At 44.9% G+C, this 22,470-nt stretch overlaps 1 protein-coding gene across 1 annotated transcript in view; it reads left to right on the plus strand.

The window, feature by feature from the left end:
- The window catches only part of pb (proboscipedia), a 28,397-nt gene extending 10,398 nt beyond the window's left edge, over positions 1-17,999 (plus strand). Inside the window, exons 2-3 of the mRNA XM_043414297.1 lie at positions 14,563-14,705; positions 14,922-17,999. Coding sequence (XP_043270232.1) covers positions 14,563-14,705; positions 14,922-16,955 — 2,177 coding nt within the window. The 3' untranslated portion in view covers positions 16,956-17,999. The remainder of the gene's footprint in view (positions 1-14,562; positions 14,706-14,921) is intronic.
- The last annotated feature ends 4,471 nt before the right edge of the window (positions 18,000-22,470 follow it).

Below are 22,470 nucleotides of genomic sequence, written 5' to 3' on the forward strand. Positions count from 1 at the left end.
TTGTTCTCCAAACGAAAAGTTCGTATCAAGAGTTTTAATTATCATTATTGTAACTATACCGACGGAACTTCCGGGCTCTGCGATAGCTCAGTGTATACACATTAATATTCAATAAATATACACACATAGGCGTGACTCTTTGGTGGAGCCGAACAAGAGATCGATCGTCGAGAAAGCACAGAAGAGAGACCAGGTCAAGCGTGACTCGCGAATCTCGTGAACTCTGACATGCTCAAGCACAGAAAGAGCGAGAAAGATAATGTTTCCTGATACAAATATACGTCGGCAACTGGCAAACGGAAGGGCAGTAAACAAGAGCCTATTTGACCCGCGAAATCAGGCGAGTTAAGCCCTTTTTGCCACGAGATTTCGATATAAATACACGCGAGTCGGAAAGATCCGTACAACGGTGAACGCGGCTTTCTCGCAGGCTGGACGTGTCCGCGAACTACGGTCGACCGACCAACCGACGGCTGACTGGCTTCCTGATTGATGATCGCTACCGGACTCTCACCACTGCTTCAAGCCCGTATACACTCTCCCGGTTCATGCATATAGGAGCGCGCTCCACGGTGACTCGAGCGAGGCGCACACGTACGCCAACTTCATTCCGAGTCTTTGGCGTGTATGTGTGTGAGTAACCCTTTGGAAGAGCTGGAACGAACGAAAGGGTTCTGTCCACCACCGACGCACCCTTCACTCTCGCAAGCTCCGCTCTGGTGCCGCAGATCTTTGACTCCGGTTCCGCGCTGCTTTCATTACACGGGAACACATGAGACTCTCGCGAGAATTCCTCCAGACTCGTGCGAATTCCCAGCTCACTATGCAAAGGAAATACGCTTGGATTAATTATATTTACATTTACATTGGATCACGGTAAATGTAATGTTGCTGAATTTTGAAATTTCACTGTTCACCGACATATGCGAATGCAATTGCGGTCAAATTTGCATTTTTCAATTCTATCTGCCAACTTTCACGTGCCCAATTAATCCAGTGAAGCGAACGTCGTCCGAACGTCCAATGACGCTGTTTTTCGTCGAGTTATGCGCTCATATAATATTTCATGCGCGGCCGCGAAAACTACCAAATGAACTGAAATATCAATCTAGATAGATATTATTAAGGTATATAGCACGCCACGGTCGATGAAGCGGTTACAACCGAAGGCTTCCTCGTTCCCTCGTATATAACGCGATTCCTTTCATCGGCGTCGAGCAATATTTCTTTTCTCTCGTTTTTTCTCTCTCTCGTTCCCGCTCGCACAGGCTTCATCGCCCCAGCGTTTCCTCCCCCTCATCCTGGAGCATCGTCGTTGTGCAATCTCCCTCCCCTGCAACCGTTTTGCAGCATTCGCTCCCGTCCTCGGCTCTTTATCTAACAAGGAGCGAATCATTTCCCTATTATTTGCTCCCTATCGTCGTCGTCGTCGTGTGCTATAACGCGAGCGCTCGCAGGAGAGTCCTCTCGTTCGTTTTGGTCCACCGGCAGAGCGCATATTCAAGCTCGTCTCTGCATCTCCTTCTTCTTCTTCTTCCACTTCACCGACGCGCTATACAACGCTACTGAAACGACCGGGAGGGAGAAAGAGAGCGAGAGATCCTTTCGCCTATATTTTCTGGAGGCAGTCCAAAAACCTTATCCATTGTGGTTATATGTGTGGGGCAGAGAGATCTGAGGAAATGGAAGAGACTCGAGAAGGAAGGTGCGGAGGGCAGAAAAGAAGAGAAATGAGAGGGGGGAGGAGGGGGGGGGGGGGGGGGCAAACATTTCGCAGCGAAGAACGGAGGACACCAATGTCCTCGTTTTCATTCCAGGATCGTCGCTTTTCCAACTTCTAATTTACAAGTATCATTTCTCCTTGCACTATGGAAAAGAAGAATCGTTGTCGTTTTGATTCGCACACTGGCTCCTATGCTCAATGGAAATTATGGTCTCCAAAGCTATTATTCCGTACTACGGTTTTTGAACTCAGTTTTTGATGCTTCAAGTTTTTCAGTAATTCTCTGGTAGAGTCCCGCATTTATTATTTCACGATCGCACCTGTTTTGAAAATATTAAGAATTTTTTAATGAGTGTATTCCCTCGAAGACAAAGTTGCTTGAGCCGCTTGCGATTAGATCGCAATTAGGTCCGACCACGACTAGCGTACAAAGCGTAAGTCACCCAACTGTGGAACTCTCGCTGGTGCACATTCTGCGGTTGTAGATTTACTCACATGTGTGTGCCTGCGTCGAGTTAGGTACGCGAAAGACCCCCCGTTGAAACAAACGGCTCTGGGAATGCTCGTCGAGTGAATTGGGACGAAAGGGCACTAAGGACAGTCGCCGTGGCCAGTGGTCGCTTTAAACAATTATCACAAGGGTCCAGAGGGTGCACTCTCACGAGAGACTTTCCTCTCTTTCGCTCTCTGGGCTTCTCTCTCAAGGGGTGATAAGTTATTGCCGGTTAGCTGGGGTTGCTTACTGCGAGCTGCTCCTGCTTGAGGTTTTGGTCAAGCGTCTACACACTTGGTGAACGTAAGGATTATTAAGGAGTTATGGAAACACTTTCAAACCTCTATTCAATAATTTATTTGAAAAATCGCACAAAATATTTTGATACTTACGTTTCAATAATGTTTCTACTGATATTGGAATCGTATATTTTTGAACTTTTAAGCTCTTTTTGCAGTCGAAGGTTTGCCGATTTGATCAATGACAAAAGCTCGAAAGCACTCAGCATACGAGAAGAAATGGTTTTTTCAGATTCGACGTCTCCGAATCCGATTTCGGAAATACATTTTAGTTAAAGTGCTTCATTTCGAAATGATTTCAAACGCTGCATCGATTCCGTTTCGATATTTCGATTGAACATAACCGGAAATACACCATGATACTCCTACAAAAATTAGTGAAGAAATAATTTTCAAATACAGTTTTTTTTTTTTTATACGAGCCAAAAAATACTTTGTGATATGAAAAATTGCCACCCACCGCCTCTTAAGAACACTCAGAAATCAAGTTTAAAACATAAACTTTCACTTTGCACACTCGAATATATGGACGACAATAAAAGCGTAACTTCTTCAAAGTGTTTGAACAGTAGAAACCAATTGGTGAAAAGAAAAATCGTAAGCGAGAAACCAGTTCGAGGTTTGCGATTTGCCTCGGCTCTCAGCAAGGTAAACGTTACATAAGAATCGTGAGCAAGGAACGAAGAAGAGTCGTAAATCTCTCGGGGCGCGAAACGGGGTGAAATGTTGGACTATATATGGGGTTGTACGCGAAAAAGTCCTCTCGAGGTTCTTCTTGAACCGTGCGGCGTGGCGGGTACCGCACCGTGTGGCACACAAGCACCTCTCGAGCAGATACGAAAGGAGCGAGCGAGTGTCCTTTATAGCATTGTTAACAACTAATGTATGCGACCCAGCTCCTCGATCCCTTTTCTCGTTTAACATTCTTCAACATTATTATACACATGGCGCCTGCCTCAACGAGTGTACGAATTTCCCTTTTCTTCCGTACCCCGCAGCACGTATCCTTTTCGCACGCAGGGACACGCGTATACGTACCCTTCGCCTCGGCCGGAAGAATTCCACACGTTTTATCTTTTCGACCCTTACCAGGAAAGTAACCCCTTTCTTTATCTCGTTAAGCTTTGAATTATTGTTTTTTTCTCGAGACCCTTCCATAATCGAGAACTTTTCATTGCGATTTTTGAATATGTATTTTCATTACCGTATCTGTACTCGGAGAGGTCCATGAAATATTGATTTTTTTAAGCCGAACATTTATTTGTGGTCTGACGAAAAAAAAACGTGCGTATTAACGGATGACACTTTTGTTTGGCACATTGGTGAACAGACACGTTGAAAGATCGACGATCATATGATACGCGAAATGATTGGACATTTCACACAGTGAAGGATTCGCTTAATTTATATAAAAATGATCAGTTAATGGAGACTCCCCTTAAAATTCTTAAAATTTTTTTAGACACTCTACAGATAATACAAATTTATTTGATTGATTCTGACATCACGGTACAGCGAGGATTTTTTTAAATTTTTTTAATTTTTTGTGTAAAATGATTGGTTATGAAAAATTGGGTAAAATCTCTCGTAAATACTTGGTCGATTATGTCAGTATGCCAAATTTCAAAAGAATCGGTCGAGTGGATTTAGATTATGCTGTTCACCGGTGGACAACTTTTTTCCGAAGTGCCTCTGAATCCATCGAGTTAATTATTGATATTTGAGTTTCAAAAATTCAATAAACACAATCAATCAAATAAATTTGTATTATCTGTAGCGTCTAAAAAGATTCTTAAAATTGGGCCTTTTTCCACCGTATTGATGTTACCCCCCCTTAAGAAAATCCGCGTCATTGGTATTTACGTCGTTTTTCAAAACGAACTTTCGCAGTTTCATTGAATATTGGTAGTTTTTTTATACGCTGCAGGGATAAAAATATATCATTAGAATAAAACTGATTATTGTGATCGATGAATGATCCTTGAATGATCCTCGAATGATCAATTACCTAATGTACACATACGCAGAAACTTTCGCCGCAATGATAAAAATGTATGTGCGAGAGTCAAGGAGGAATTAGCTCAGCGGTCATTCACGTCAGGATATGATCGAAGACTATATTTTCCGGAGGGTCTATAAATCTTCGAGTTACAAAAATTTCTATTGGGACGTCATTTCTGATTGCAGCGATATGCGCTTACACGCTTCTCGCGTGTACCAATTAACAATCAACTGTTAGAAATCGGTGTGTATAATACTCGTTCGAGGTCGGAAATCGCTGAAAGTCGATCGGGAGAGTTGTGACGGATTGTGATTAATTGCAAAACATATAAAAGCGGTTTGAGCGCACGCAAGTGCTCGCACAAATGCTTTCTCGGCTTCTCACGTTGCCAGAAAGCCTTTTCCCACTGACCATCAGCCGTGATTTTTATTATTTATTGTATGCGACGTAAATGTTGATTTTCGTTTCTTCAAATTCCAGTCCAGACAATAATTGAACTCTGGAAAATTTCAAACTACCCAGCAACATTTCGTGACATCGCTCCTACGCAAACGCAGTTACATTATTCACGAAACTCACGTCGGAATGACGACGACGCTCGCCGCAGAGCTCAATTAGCTCTCGCTGACGGATGATCCAAAAGATTACTAATTACTTCGCGACGCACGAGAGAGCACACTTTTCTCGTTGGAACTGTAAGTGACCCACTCTTATCTGCCTCGTTAATCATTCGTCTCGTCAATACGTCCGAATTTTCGCAGTCGTTTCCTCTTTTGTACCTCTGCACATCGACAAATTTTATACATGCGACCAGATATGGAAGCTTGAACAATATTCACTTCCGCTTTTGTCCTGCGGCGAGTCCAGCTCGGTTTTTCCCTCGCCATTTTTATCGGACCTGTTTCTATGCACTGGCGACGCTCGAGGCCTTGACTCTCGCAGGTTTAATTGCCCTGTACGCGTCTCAATGACCTTGAGGCTGAAAGAAACAGGAAGTGTGGGCAGACAGGATAATGATACTCGCGTCTGCGGCTCCACACCGAGCACGACTCCACGTTTCCGTAGTCATCCGGCTTCGTCATATGGTATTTGTAAATTTTTTCGACTTATCGTCGTCTCTGATGATTTATCAACGCTGAAGATCATCGGTACGAACGATGGAAATGACGACTCGGCATTATTTCTGTATTCGACGAAATCGTTCGAGCGCTATTTTACTTTTGCAATGTACAAGCTGAATAATGAATTTGTGAAAAAAAGGAGGAAGAACTTGTACGAGTATGAAATGAGAATTTCATCTTTCACAGTTTTACTGGAGAATCTGATTATTTTTATTTTTGTACGTCGTCCGGAGAAAGAAGTTTTGTCGCAAGCTGTACGTCCCGCTTGAGAAAGAAAGTATTACGAGAGTTCTCAGTGGCATGGGAAATCGAGCGTACGCAGGGGAGGATACGCGAGGGAGGAGATACGAGATTTAGGGGTTGCGGACCGAGGGAAAGCTGTTCTAACTCTCGAGAGCTCTTCTTTCTCCTTCGCTTTAGCGTCGCTCCTCGTAACGCGCGATGTAGTAGAGAGCGCGCGCGGAAAGCCCGCGGAGGATTTAAAATTTGTAAAGATTAAAATAAAGTTTTTTATCCGGATTCGTCGCGGAGAAATTCGCCGCTTGGCAAACTGGTGAGACTGCTCGTGATGCAGCGGGGCAAGGAAGAGGGTTGAAAAAAGCTACGGTTATAGGGAGGGTCTTTGTAGAGCGCGGTGAACGACGACGCGGACCCGGAGGACGAATCGTGAGCCCGCGGAACCAAAGATTCCCTCGAATTCATAGAGACCGAGATTCACAAAGAGAAGAGAAAAAAGATCGAGAGAAAAACAACGAACGGAGGATTCCACCCCCGACGAGAAAATTGTCGAGGGATGAGATCCATCCTCGAGCGAGAGGAGAGCACGGTTTCCGCGACTTCCGAACGCAAATTATCAGAAAATTAGTTTCGCCAAAGTTCCTCCGCGTTTTTAAAACCAAGGGTAGAACGCGAGGACGGAAAAAAAGTGTGTGGCGAATCTCGAGCTCGAAGGAGTATAAAATTGCGCTTTCCTGTGTACGAATAAAACCCCCGGTACACATTTACATCCAAACGTAGTCATCCTCCAAACGAAATAATTCTTCGAAACGTAACCCATTTCTCTAATAGCGGTAATGAAAAATAATTACGCAAAAATTTCACAAAAAAATCACATTTTTTTTCAACACGCTGACCCTGATCCTTCAGGGAGCTAATCAAAGTGATCACTCCCGATTAATCTCCATTCTCGAAAAGATCCTTCGGACTTTTTCACTCCCCCATTGAGCATGCCACATCGACACGTATCAGGGAATGCTCGACGTATAATTCGATACAAAAATCAAAAGTGGTTTTTCGACAGGAGTTATATATCCGTGAATATTAATCGCGAGCGGTGTTTTTTGTACGCTCTACGTATAGGCATAATGACAAAAATGAAAGGTGATATTATCCCGTCTGATTGCCGTGGTACGAACCCCCCCAGCAAAAACATTTGGATACGATCCGGTAACACGAAACGTCGATGGAATATAAGCTCACTTCGTGAGCTGGTAAGAGAGATCGTTTTCTCGGTATATAGAATTGCGTGATTGCGGCAATGTTCGTGCATACCTTAAGCGGTTGTAGCACGCAGAGTAGACCTACCCGGGACCGTGTTATCGAGTATCCAGAACAGAGATATGTCTTTAATAGAAAATCACAATGGAACAGGCTCAAAGAGAAGTAGCGCAGATGTTTTTAGAAAAGGGTATTTCGGCAATTATTGCGGGTAGAAAAAAAGATCGAATCTCATTTTTTCATAGAAAGACTTTATCGACGCGAAATTCTGAAAAGATGATAAAATCCGTACCGACAAGCGGCGAGTCGAGGTCTTTTGCGAACGAATGTCTGCAGCGAATATTTTCAAGCGCCTGGCTCGAGCGTTCGGGCCGAAGCCTCGTCGATATATTTCACGTTAAAGAGTTGAAAAATAAATAGTTTTAGTAAAATCGATTATTTTTCCTGCGCGTAGGCGTGCATAGTAAATTAAGCGTGCGAGTTATATACGGTTGAGAGGAGTTCTCCGGAGTTGCTCAGGCGCATGGTTCGCCCCTTGAGTGTATATAGAGCGGCGAGAAGGGGTCGCGTCGAAGCGCGCGAACCATCGGCGATTTTCGCTCCACCCTGATGATTGCAGGTTGCACCGGTAACGCCTCTGCATGCTGGCTGGCTCCGAGTACCTCGTACAGGTATACCGAGCAGGAGCGTGTATGTTTGTATTTATGCAGGAATATGTATATGCGCGACGAGTGAGGGTACCTGCGGCTTCGCCCTCGCGAGCCACGAAGCGTATCCCGTTCGTCCGTCCAATTTCCCTTCTGGACTTATAGGCTCGCATAACACGTAAAAGTATAACCGGGTTTGGAGCAGCATGCCACATCGGGCAGCGACCATAATCACGGGTTAGCAAAACGCCGCGAGCAACGGGTGAGCTCGGGGATTGCGTGGCGTTCCAATATGGCCGCCGCTGCTTCACCAGCGAGTTCAATCTTCTCTCTTGTGTTTTACTTCACACACACACACACGCACACAAACAAACACACTTTTGTGCTCGTAAATGTTTGGCCTAGCGATATTTAACAAGCCTCCCGACGTTGCAACCTGCACCAACTTTTCCTTCTCTTCGTATACTCTACAGCACCGTTGCTTCTCCTCCGATCTATACATTTCTCTCACCTTCTCACCGTAACACCCAACAAAACGATTATTTTACCTTGCAAAACTATGATTAACGCGACTCTAAAAATTGCAGAACTGCCACGTACTGCTGCCTCGAAACAACACATGCGGTTAATGCGCACGCGAGCTCGCGCTTTATATTGGCCTATACGATTATTATGGAAATTTAACATATTCATCATTTTTATTTTGAGCCAGGGGAGAACCTCCGCGTCACAACCGGTTCCCTCGTTTTCTACGAAATAAACACATACTCGCGTAATATACATAGCGTATAATTATGCATTTACTATTTATCAGCCGCGAGTGTGTTATTTCTCTTTAGAGATTATTTAACGCTTGCTACATGCAAAAGTACGATATTTTAGACGTTGCCATGACGTTTTATTTAATACCTGTAGGCGTAAGGTGCTATAATTAGGAATAGTTTCAACTTTCTTTCTACTTCGTTGATGGTGCGAATAAAACGTATATTCACGTGGAAAGAATTCCATTCGTGTGGTTACAACTTCAAGTTACACAGAGTTTCAATGGGTAGTCGACTGACGCGCATATCAAATTTTAAAGCGTTCGTCTTATTGGTTATTTAGATAAACGTGTGTTTAAATATGAAGAAAAATGCACAGGGGTATAGGGACTATGCGTGAAAAATCGTTTACCTTTCCATATAACGAATGAAGGCTTCTTACGAAGTTTATGAAAAAGTACACGATAACATTGAAGTATATAACGAAGGTTTGGGAAAAAATTCGAGACGATTGTCTGACTAGTAATAAAGATATATTGCGTTAAAGATTGAACGAAATTGGTAATGAGTGTAACCTCACATTCGCTCATTTCGGCATTTTGTTTCTTCTTGGCTCATGCCATTCCTGATGTCATGGCCTTCCGTCTTTTTATTAACACTTTTTTCTTGATCCATTTCCCATTGTGCTTTCCCTTCGTGCTCTCTAATGCGTTTTTTTACAAAAAAAACTATAGTATTTTCGCCAGGGACGAATGAAATTTGGGGTTCGGTCAGTGACGGATAAGTTGGAAAAATTTATTTACAATTTCGAATAAATAACTGACATTAATTTAGAGTGATAATATCTTAAATTGGGAAATAAAAATCGAGCCAATTTAGACACCCATAAAATACGATTCTACGGGCATGATCTACCTTAAAGAGCTGCCACGATTGAATCTGGTGTACGAATTTTTAACTGCTGCGCGTTGCCTTTTTTGTTGCTGGAGATTATTCTACTCGCTTATCTTGTTTCTATTTCTGATGCTTCCTTTTTTGCCTTCGACTTGTATGCACGAGCTCGCACGTTATTATTACGAAAGTACTACACGAGAGATAGCTATGTAAAACTTTATGCTAATGTATCAAGCTTGGCAGTGCCCACACCGAGTAACACTGACAACGGAGAGTCTCTTGCACATCGCGAGGCGAACGTGTATCTATACGTGCTCGGGGTACTCGTGAAAAATAAAGATGATGAAGAGCGAGGGTTGAAGAAGGTGGTTGTGGTTGAAAATAATAAAAATAAAGGAATGACTGAATAAAAAAGTGGAGGAAGGTATGCGTGTGTGTGTGTGTGTGTGTGTATGTGTACGTGTGAGAGCAGAAGGTTGAAAAGAGGAGGAGAGAACGAAGATACTGGCTGGGGACGTGATCGTGAGATGAACGTTTGGCTATATACGCCCAGTAATAACATCGAGACACGCTGCCCCGCTTCGTCCTCGAGCGAGATCGGCAAGTTTTGCATAAAATCGACGAGAGAGCTTCTCTCTTTCTCTGGATTATCTCGTTTAAAGGCGGAAGACGCTTTCTTGGCTCTACATACAAAGGGCGAGCTTCGTGCTCTCGGTCCTTGCCCTTTATCCATCAGTTCTTTCGCTCTTCTCATCGAGACTTTGCCACAGTATATGGGAAAGGGTCCAAGAGCACCGCGAGGCCATTCGGGGCTTTGAATTTTAATTGAAGTTATTTTGGAGATTCATTCGAACGATGTAAGCTGTACCACGATGCAGTGATTTTTCTCTCAAGCTTCTCGTCACGGATCCAAACCCATGCAAATAATTGTTAGAACCCTCGCTTCGGATTGTCACTTTATTTACGTGAACGTTCGTGCGATTTGGAGCTCAGATTCTGTGATGAAAAAGCCTGGGTTTGGTCAATGAATTTCTTGTCCTGCACTCTCCTCTAAAACGTTACAGTTAATACAGTTAATTGATCGTAGCTCGAATCCACCCCGACTTCGCCCTCTCAGGGTAAGAATACTCGTAACTCGGGAGAGGGCTACAAAACAGCGAAACATCGCTGCACAGAGGTTTTCCTGTGCCATTTATGTATACATGTATTCCGGAGAACGCAGTTTCGTGGTACTCAGCATCGAATTCCCGTGACCCTTTTGCTTGCACATAAATTTGTAATAAGCACAGTTTACGACGATATTCAGTAGCTCGTGCGGTTACACATCGCCTCGTTGATGAAATAACTCCTCCATAAACATCCCAAATTACCCAATAACGCGGCGATTCCTTTTCCCAAATATTCTCACAATCGGCGAATAATTATTCTTCGTAATATAATTCGAGCAGCTTATTCCCATGGCGTGAATTTTTTGCTGCACAACACTCGACTGGATCAATCTTTATTAACGATATTACTATAGCACGTGAACATCGCTCATTGCTGCTAATACTCATTAAGTTATCAGTTCAAGACCGATAAACTTGTAGTGTAAATATTATCTCACAAACACGATCTCTCTTTCTGATGCTCTCGCTAATGATCTCCGCACAACCAGCAATTTTCCTCTCACAGAACACACACCACATGCGAGTGTACAACGAGAATTGTAACGCAGAAATAGTGGTTTCTTCGCAGAACGTTGATGCCGAAGAAATAATACGTAAAACTGCACCCCCTCGGCATTTATTTCGAACTCTCTTGTCACTCATTTTTCATGGGCTCGCATACCCTAGCCGATTTTCTCAACCACCTTTATCTCTTTCTCATTGTTTTTTTTTCCTGTTTTCTGCCGACACTAGTTATACTTTCTGGTCTTCACTATTAGCGCCGTGTCCGGTGTACGCCGGCGACCTCCTTTTCCGCCCTTTGTTCCCCCGATCGCGTCCAACTTTTCTCACTAATACACGCTCCTGCCTCGTCCCCCGGTGAACAAGAGTTCGACGCAGCGTAGTCGGGCATAGTTCAACTGTGGGGGGAAAAACAAAAGACAAATTACACTGGAGAGACGCAGCCATCATGCGACCCTACCCACCTGTCTATAGCTCCGAACACGCCTCCAGTCCTGAGGTCTGAGAAGCTTTTCGAGAGTATCCTTGCCCCGGAGACGAGTCGAGGCTCCCAGACGAGGCTCGAAAAAAATTAGCAAAAGACAACGAGAGAAGCATCGGAGCACCTTGCAGGTTCGCGTGTGGATTTATTTTTGCGATGCGAGTTCACTTTTATTGCTTCTTTTGCTTTTTGTCCGCAATGAACTTCTCCCCGCACACGCTATTTCACGTCCGTCATAGTGCTCTTTTAGACGAGGCGACTGTGCTGCGATGCTTCGGCCTCCTTTCCCCGACCTTCTTTTCATACTCTCCTCTGCTCTTTCACCTCGATCGCGAGAGCATCGCTGAGAAAAATAATAAAAAACGAGACGATGAGTAAGAAGAAAGTCATTTTCGCTTCAGCTTTGAGTATGGTATCTCGTACCCATGGAAATAACAGTTTGGATTGTATTTATCAAACAGAAGAGAAGGTAGAAAGTTGAGCGATCTCGTGTCAGCTCGCTATTAACGCGGCACGACGATACACGTTGAAATGATTGCGAATTCTCGGAAAAGATTTGTCAACGAGTCGTGTTTGCGCTGGTCAAATGAAAGCGATCGGATTTTCAGTGCGTCAACATTGGCAGCGTAGATCAAATTCTCAGGAAGGGTCATTTCATTCACGAAAAGGTGGATTTCCATCGATGACGTCAGCCGGGCTTCGGGACTAAGAACATTCGGCCATTTGTCGCGACTCCACTGGAACACCGAACTCCAAAATGGTTATTAATTTCGTGCGAGAGTGATCAATTAGTTGAAAAATGAAACGTGATCGATGGCTCGTGTATTCGCATAAAATTAATGATTTTCTCGTCCCCTCGTACTTCTTGGCAGCAAGTTCACATTCTTCCGCGCTGCCCTTGCCGGTTTCTAGTACAGCGAAGGCATTTTCTGCGGAGCTAGTGAAGTTCAGAGGCGTCAAAAAGTACGCGCACAAGAGAAACGGGCGAACGAGAATTTCGTTATGAAAACAGCCACGAGTCATAATCCCGTCAATCGTCGTGTCGCGAAAAAGGCCACGCCGAAAGATTTTTGATTCGCCTACTGAACAACGGAGAAGAAAGACTCGGTCCACGCGCATTTATACGCGGAGCGACGGCCGTCGGCCCCTGGCTCAACCAGTGCTCCGAAGAAGCCTCTTCTCAGTCCCCACAACTGCCTCACTCGATGACTGACGACCTGCTCGAAATAATAATAATACGGACATCTGTCACGCCGATACACTTTTGGAAGTCCGTCCGCCTACCCTTTGCGGTCAATTGTTATTTCCGAGCTTTCCGGGCCGAGCTGCAGCAGAATTTATCAGCTCGTATACTTCGAGCAAAACTCACGTCACTTTTCCGTGGATAGCGTCTGAAAAAAGGCTCCGGATCGTTCCAAACATTCAAGTTTAAACCTGAAGAAAATAAAACATTTTTTTCTTCCACTTGCACACTGAAGTGTGAATTGAAAAAAGAAGGATCCAATTATACGAGAAAGCCTGAGACATTTTCTCGAAACGCGGTAATTAAATTCAACTTGGTCCGCTCCTAAGTGACGAAAGATTTTTACAGAGAAGGTCTCTTGAAATTCGTGTACTTAACAGTAGAGAAAAGACTATGTTGTACAGATGTTTGCGCAGGAGTGTACGTGTACGTACCTCGAGGAGGGTTTCTCTCAAGCGTTACGGGCGAGAAGAGGTGAAGAACATCGAGGTCTATTTTTAAGCTCGTTATCTATTTCACTTTGCACACGCGATCCCGTCACTCCGCGTTCGTCGTTCCATGTCCGTGGCTGACAGTTCGTCATCTCGCCCGGCGACATGACGCGTTGCGTTTTGTCTCTCTTTCTCTGAAGCCGTCCTCCCTCGCTCTCTGCGACTCGGATCCACTCTACTTAAATTGAGACTCGAAAGAATTTCCGGCCGAGTCAATGTTTCCGCTCGTGTCCGCGAGAGACACTTCAACTTTATCGATCGAGATTATCATAAATTGAATGATTGAACGGCCTTTAAATAATTGAATAATCAAATTTACCATAAAATCAATAATGTTATATCCCACGGAGGTAAAATGGAATTCCCTCCTTCACTTCCAGCCCCAAGGCTCTCTTGAGCAGCGGATATTAAAGTATAGATGGAGCACGGCATGTACACGCGCGCGTATATGTAGAGGGGTGAAAAGCAAAGGGCTGCCGGAATAGGCGTGGATCATATTTGATTGACAGCTCCGTCCAGCCAATCGTCGAAGAGACGAAAATGCTGATGAGGTCCGCGTCAATCACGCGATACTTTAACCTCGCCATACTGCGCCACTAACCGTTGAGTGTGGCGAGTTTCGTTCGTGCCCTTTGTCGCGACGGGCCACCCTTCGACGTTTTTCTTCGAGCCTCCCCCGCCCCCTGCTCTTCTGTTTCTCTTTTTTCTCTTCTTTTTTGCTGCTATCTCACTTCGAGCCGCTAGCAAAGGCATGCACATAGCCCAGGGCGACGCGGCCACCCTTACATCCGCTCGCGCGCCATGGGGTAGTTTAGCATCTCCGGCTCGGAAGCCTGAAACTCTCTCTTTACTCGAGGGAAAACGCAGCGGTAAGAAAGACGCGTAGATGAGAACGTGCAAAAAAAATATCGGCGTGCGAGTGTAAAACGTCGCCGGGATCGTGCACAGGAGCCGCCTGCGCCCGTGGCTCGGTTAATTACCGAATGTCCAACCGAGCGGAAGTTCTGAATGTTGGGCGATTTCGCCTGGGGACACTGGAAAATATGTCGGATAGAGCGATTCGTATATTTTAGTTGGTGTTACAGCTTTCGACGTTCTTTAGCTAAATAAATTTAGTCCAAGGCGTCGAGTCCAAGGCTCGTCTTTATAAAAAAATTCAATAGAAAGAGCTTTGAAATGGCAAAAAGACTGAGATGATATCTTGATATGATTGTAAACACTTGGCAATGTTGCATTACAGAAAATGGCTTACCGAGACGATTGCGAACTGCCTACACGAATACGCAACTGTTGGAACTGGAGAAGGAGTTTCACTTCAACAAATATCTTTGTCGACCTCGAAGAATAGAGATAGCAGCCTCGTTGGATCTGACGGAAAGGCAGGTAGGGCTCTGGGAAGATTACGTACACTACGACCGCGTCAATGTTTTTTTTCTTTTCTTGGACGTTTGTAAATGCAACGCGCGAGTATGATAGATCGGTTGTTACGAGACAAATAGCAAGTAATTTAACCGGCATAGCACATTGGATCGCAAAGTATCTTCGCTCGGGGTTGAGATCGACTCGGACAAAATGCAATATACAATGATTTGTTTGCAGGTGAAAGTGTGGTTTCAAAATCGTCGTATGAAGCACAAGAGACAAACGCTCTCGAAGGAGGATGGTGACGAAAAAGATGGCACGTCCTCCGACGGTGTTGAGAAGAGCAAGAGTGACAAGCTGCTGTCGATGGACGAGGATGAGAAGAAGAGCTGCCACAACTGTGATATTTCGGGAGTTGGGGACGTGGGTAGCTCTCTGGGTGAGATAACCGATCTTGGTGCTGGTCGCACCGGGAGCAGCAGCAACAACAATAACAACACGCCATCGGCAACGAACAACAACAACAACAACAACAACAACAATAGCAGCGTGGGATTCAGCACGAATAGCAATGGCGCGAGTAGCGTCGGTAGTACGAACAGTGTCTCGAGTTCATTCGAAAAAATGATTGCCGACGAGGATTCAAGGTCTCAGGACGGCAGTGAAGTTACCTCGCCGAGTATAAATTGCAAAAAAATTGGCGTCGCCAATGAGGTAAGAGTGAAGATCGAAGCCGGACACAAAAGTCCAAATCCGCCGAAGCACCAGATAACCGTGAGTAAGAAGTCGCCTCCCTCGAGCAACAAAGAACTGTGTGCCGTTACGAGCAACGGTGTGCTTCTGGCGATGCCAGATTCAACGGTCAGCACCCCAGCTCTGCCGGGCCAAGCATCTTCGCGCAGCTTAACTCCGTCCTCGACACCAGGAACCCCGGTGTCGGTCCAGTTGCAACAGGGTAGTCCGCTCGGCATTCAGCCCCCTGGCCACGTTGGCTACATGCAGAGACCGAGAAGTTCGCCGTCCTCGACGAGTTCGGTACCCGGTGCGATGACTGGTGCGATGATCCATCCGCAGGTTGCCAACCCCCCGGCGATGCCATCCCACTCTGCCAGAAATATTCCCTCCACTGCTCAGCCTCACTTTAACCAACAGCAGCAGAACGTGTATCATCAAGGAACCACGAATCTCGATTATAGGAACGGGCTCCCAATGAACACCAGGCAAAATGTCGCGGCCGCGAATCAGCAACACAATCAGTCCCAGAATGCGTACTGCTCGAGAGACATCGCCGGTTATCAGCAACGAATAGCGTACAGCAACGAGATGCACCCGCTGTACAACAGACAGAGTCAGGCGGTGCCTTCGAGGGTTTCTCATCACGCTAGAACGGCGAGTTCGTCCTCGGCAAGGCCCGTTTACAATGCCAACTCGATGCAATTTCACCAGCAACAGACCCAATACCCCAATACGGAGTACAACGGATATCAATCCCAAGGAGGATCTAATCCGGTGTCCTATCACGCTTCATATCACGCTAGAAATATGCAGCAGAGTTCTAGCATTCCCTACCCGAGCACAGGACAGCATCAGCAGCAGCAGCAGCAGCAGCAGAGTTATTCCTCGAATCCACAAACCGATGGAGCTGCCACGGATGGCTACATGTCGAGCGGTGGTTACGGATATCCAGGGAGTGGCACGTATCACGCGACCGGTGACAATCTCGTAGCTCAGCACGGGCACACCGCGGTCTCGTTGCAGCCTGGACAACAGCAGCAGCAGCACTATTACAACGAAATGCAGCAGCCGCATCAACAAACGCAGCAGCATCACGGAAGCGAGAGCTACGTTTCGCATCAGGCTTCTTTACACACGAATTCCGGTGACTACAGAACAACCGGCAAGTGTCACACGAATCATTACTACGATCAAACTTCACAACTGCATGTTCATCAAGGTGGCGAAGCTTCGAGCATTCCAACGGCCTATGTCTCATCTCCCGATCCCTTTCCGGCACCCGGAATGACTACAACAGCCACCGCAATAGCCGCTGCGACAGCAGCCGTCATTACACCTCCGGATAGCACCGGTCAGGCCGAAACGAATACCGAGACTTACACGAATTTCGCCAATTACTACACCGACCCCCATCAACAGTCTCACAACGCTTCAGCCCACCAAGCCTCTGCCGACAACAGCAACAGCTCCTCGGAATTCAACTTCCTCAGCAATCTCGCAAACGACTTTGCCCCTGAGTATTATCAGCTCAGTTGAGTACAGCCTGACACCGAGTGCAACGGACTGATCGATTGGAACGAGGAACAATACCTGCTCAACGAACTCTACTGATGGCACAACTCGCGAGCTCAGGCCCGAGTCACCGGACGCGAACATTCGTCATAATTCGTCAGCCTGCCGAACGCTCTTCAACTTTCAACTTTGTCGCCGAACTTTGGTTGAGTTTAAACGGGAAAAATTAAAGTGCAATCTAAACATACTTTAACGTAAATGTACACTTATAAGATTTTGTTGATTAAAGGGCGACTGTGAAGTGTTCAGAGGATTGATGAACAGTGGTGATGGTTCATCGAACGAGATAGGACAAAGTGACTTTGTATCGTCGGACTGTGCTGCATCTTCTTCAACGATACAACGGTTGTATATTATTATTACTCGGATTATATAAAATGGAGGGAAATAGATTTTAAGATAGAAATGAAATGAATGCGACAGCCGATTTAATATTGACGTGTTATATGTTGCGACTCGTGCCCTCCTCAAACGAATTCTATCAATTTTCTACACATTTCGTTTGTCATCGTTGTCAAATGATTTTCCGCGTCTCTTCGCCATACGAGTTACACGGGATTATTGAATTGAAATACACACGGACAACAATATTGAATCGTCGAGTGGCACACGTAGACGCTGCGAACCGTCGTACTGTTTATACATACATACACACTGTAATGAAGGTTCCTTGTACATATATACGTAAATATTTCGTGTACACGAGTACGCTGAGCGGTTAATCGTATTGCAGATAAATAATATGTTTGTTCATCCAAGATACTGTATGTAAAAAAAACGTAAGCACGTCATAGGCGAGCGATAAGTGGCTTGGAGAATCTTAAAAACATTAAGACGACTAAAATCTCATCGCACGTGTATATTTGTTGACTGACACACTCGTTCACACATGACTGTCCTCATCGAAAAACACTAACATAACACACACATGGGACACATAGACACACACACACACACACGTAAGAGACAGGCTCTTGTCAAATACAAAATTATTAGAGAAACTCGAAACAAGTTTGTCTTTTCTTTTAATATGTTTATAAATATATTTTTCTTTCAGAAACTATTCGTCGTTCGTTTGATTGTATTTAGGATGAACGATGGTGAAAAACCGTGAGAGAAAGTGATTCGAACTCCTCATTCATGTGGTTCTAGACTCGAGTTCTCAGCCACAGATCATTTTTTTAAAGAATTCTCATGTTTAGTGAGTCAACGAGAATCTAAAAGTGTGCAGAAAATTTTCCATCATTTCCCAAATATTTTCAAGAGTTTGGTAAATCGTTAGTATTATCCTTACTGAGAAAAAGAAAGTTGTTGGATCAACGAAATGTGGCATTACGGGGTGCCAATGAAAACGATCATCACATGGTTGAACATGATTAAACGAATGAAATATTTTTAGATCAAATTGCAGTATCATTCTCTCCGAAAACATTGCAGTTGAGTGAAGAAAACTCTTCCAATAACATCAATTGGTATTGAATCAATAATTTTTATTTCTCAGTCCCGAATTAAGAAATTTTTCGCCCGGGACAATGCTTGTAAAACACATCGAATGCGAAGATAGTCTTCGGCTACGAACAGAGGTGCAAATAAAGACAAAGAACGAAAATTCAGAAGCAGTTTGATGCGGGAAAAGAGAAGCGGAGTTGGTGAAACATGAAATATAAACTTCCCCTTTGGTTATGTATCGCGAACCTCGTGACGACAAAAGCAGGCATCGGAAGGACAGAACGTCGGTTCTCTCGTACACTCCGGTGACGAGTGAGGGCGCGGGGATCGCGCGGTGGGCCAAATTCATCGTTACGTACAACACGAGACGGAGCGAGGTGCCGGCGGCGATACCGCGCGTACTGCGGCTTGCATCGGGTGAAGAATTTGTGACAATGATGGATGAGTTGCGAGAGAGAAAGAGCGAAAGAGAACGAGGAAGAGAGAGAGAGAGAGAAACGAACGAGCATGATGCCCGTGAGTCAGGCCCATACGACGCACATGCACGCTTCGACCTCATATGTGGCCTTCGTGCCTTCGACCGCACAGTCCGAACTGTTGCTATCGTTGCATCTGCGCTTCTACTGACGATATCCACGCACAAACCTCCCCCGAAACTCCTACGCAACCCTCCGCGCGACACGTAACACGAGACGATATCCCGTACACCCTGAAACAGAAGCCAGCGGATCGCGCGTTCGACGTTTCACCCCTCGAATTCAACTACACAAACTCCTAATGCGTCTCTGCATAACCTCCATCTATATACGTAGATACTCTACATTTCGTCGCGGTTCTTGTACTTGACGAACCGTCATTCAGTTACGAGTCATTAGCCCCTAAAAAATTCGACTCCATAAGCGTTCTTTAATTATCTTCACATATTTGAGCATATTTTGTCGAGCTCCCCCCGATAGCGAGCTGAATTTATTGATATTTCAAAAACTTTGCAATATTTTATGTTACCGATGTGCCGCATCTTCCCCCGACTCTCGGCCCCGCTGGATGAAGGAGTAGCACAGAATTTTCTCCTCCAACCAAGTCCGATCGTCCAGAGAAAAGGAGTCAAGGGTTAGTCACCCTCCAGGGTCTTTATATCCCGGGGCGCTCGCACGGGCTCAACAATAAATCTCGCCATCGTCGAGGGACGACTACTTCACGCCACGCTTCCTATCTCTCCTCTGTCTCCCATGACGCCTCACTGACAAAAGATATTCTCTCGCCTTACTTACGAACTCTTAGCCTGCTGCGAACTGACCTTGACGTTAAGCAACGCTGAATTTTGTCGCTCAATTAACATTTTCCTGGCTTGAAACTTAGCTTCCGGAGTCGCTCACTCTCGTTCAATGATCCAAGACACACGATCGTTTGGTAACGACAAAAGCCGTGTCTCCGGACAATCTACTCGAGAGTCGCTCGAAGAAGAAGCAAATCTTTTGGCATGATAGAAAAAACGAAGCTCGATGAGGGTTCGCACAGGTGCGACGAAAGCTTCGGACCAGGGGCTGTCGGTAAAGCTAATTAGAGAGTGGAGGAAAGATAGAGGCTCTTCGTTAAGGCTGTTCTCCATTCGTTTTGGCCATCTCTCGCTCGGTTTCTCCCTGTTTCTTGGCCTCCCCGTGCCGGGCGGTGATTGAGCGAGCTCGAGGTATAGGAAAGGATATGATGGAGAGGAAGAATGGTGGCGTTGTGGCCGGTTCGCGTTTCGAGGTCATTGGGAGAGTGTTACGGGGACTAGGGGGCCGGATTGGAGAAATGTTGTTAACGCTTAAACGTTAACAAATGTAGTTGGTTGATCGAGGTGCCGGTCGGGGTCTCTTCTCTCCGTGGTGGCTTTACAGGTAAAGGCTTGGGTGCGCAATGCTCGCCGTGTGGCTACGCGGAGTGCTCCTCGAGAAGGTATACGAGCGGAGCTCGCTCGGGTGAAGGTGAAAGACGCGAGGAGAGCGAGAGAGCTGAGGGAGAAAAAGATGAAGACGGCGAGCGAGAGAGCCGCTGTTGTCCGGCGGTCGCTTTTGAGCCTCGGTTTGTCATGGTTCGCGTGATAGATGAAGGAAACACGGGCGCGAGAGCGGCAAAACTTGCTTCTCTCGTTGTACAAGCGGCTAGGCCACCAGCACTTTGTGCGAGTGTTGGAAGCTCGCTCTGTACCATTCGACAACACATGCACCGAAGGGGCAACAATGAAAAAGGCGCAATCCCCGCAACGCGTTGACGCAACCTCGAACGATGATGCCTTTCGTACTGCAAACTCTAACGAGTCAAATACGCTTACAGAAATTCTCGCAAAAAGCTATCACGCACCTATCGCCTTCAATTTATACACGAATGTATATAGGCGCGGGCGAATCACAAATAGATTCACACACCAATGAAATTCGCGTTCATGTACCTATACGTTTAAGTTTGCAAAGCGAGAGAGTGATTATAATTGATGATACGAACGCTGCTGGACTCCCATATGAAAAATTATATCTCCTACTATTTCTTATGCTTTAATTCGACGAAATATTGCGGCCTTATTTAATATCCTTCGTGAAAGTTCAAAACTCGACGCACTCTCCTTCGCTCCTCTTGTTTCGCTTCGTTTTATTTATTTTTTTATTTTCATTTTATTTTTTTCTTCATCTATTTTTAAGACTCTTGTCAAAGCGACGATGTCTCCTCGCGTTTTTCTGTCTCATAGAGCACGCAATAACGTTTTAACGGTATTATTATGCTCGATCGCACGAATAGTAGCCTGTACGTACAACCTTTTCCTCGCGTATTACGACGATCAAGAGGTCAGAGTTTATACACCGATTTGGCACGCTCCATAAATCTCTTCGGGGTTGGACCGAGGTACGAGTGTCCTCGTCCCGCGTCCCCCTCAGATCGAAGCCACCGTCTGCACACACTGCGTACGTACACACGAAACCGCGAGCCAACGGGACTCATCGATGTACATAGTCCTATGAATTTCTCTACTAAAAAAAAAAATAAAAAAAATAAAAAAAACAAAAACACTCTGAATCACACGAGACGACACGTAAACTCGTGCGCTTGTTCTTCGATTTCAACTCGATATTGCATGATCAGTTGCCACGCGACACGACAGATTCCGACTTTTCGATCGGCTAATAATGGAGAGTCATGGGGGCACTCCTCCATAACTCCAATATCGTGGAGGCGCACCCTCGTTCCATTTTCGTTAATTAAAATATCCATGAATCCAATTTTTATAGTATGATTATTCCGAAGTAATAACGGTGCAAAGATTTCGATAACAAAATTAATTTTTATTTATAAATTTAAAAAAATCACTTTTAAGGTAGATCGTGCACGAAACGATTTTCTTGAGAAAGTCTCGAAATTTGCAGAGTTTCAATGGCTGGTGGACTGACACGCATTTCAAATCAAAGGCTTCGTCTTATTGGTTATTGATATAAACGTGATTAAATATGAAAAAAATACACGTCAAAAATCGTTTACCTTTCCATATAACGAATGAACCTCTAACGAAGTTTATGAAAAACGTAGACGATAACGATTTTGGGACAAATTCGAGACGATTGTCTTACTAGAAATAAAGATACATTGCGTTAAAGATTAAACGAAATTGGTAATGAGCACTCGTAGAACCTCACATTTGCTCATTTCGGCTTTTTGTTTCTTCTTGGCTCATGCCATTCCTGTTATAGCCTTCCGTCTTTTTATTAACACTTTTTTCTTGATCCATTTCTCATTGTATTTTCTTTTTGCCCTCTCTAATGCGATTTTTCACATAAAAAACTATAGTATTTTCGCCAGGGACGAATGAAATTTCGGGTTCGGTCAGTGATGGATTCCCGTTTAATTAACGGCTTGTCATTTAATTCGCCAAAAACTAAATTGAAAAAATTAATTTTTTCAGTTTACAATTTCGAATTAATAACTCTGACATTAATTTAAAGTGATTATATATCTTTCATTAGGGAGTAAAAATCGATGGAATTTAGACACCCACGAAACA

The sequence above is a fragment of the Venturia canescens genome, chromosome 3 (assembly GCF_019457755.1).
Source record: "Venturia canescens isolate UGA chromosome 3, ASM1945775v1, whole genome shotgun sequence".
NCBI classification, from domain to species: Eukaryota; Metazoa; Arthropoda; class Insecta; order Hymenoptera; family Ichneumonidae; genus Venturia; species Venturia canescens.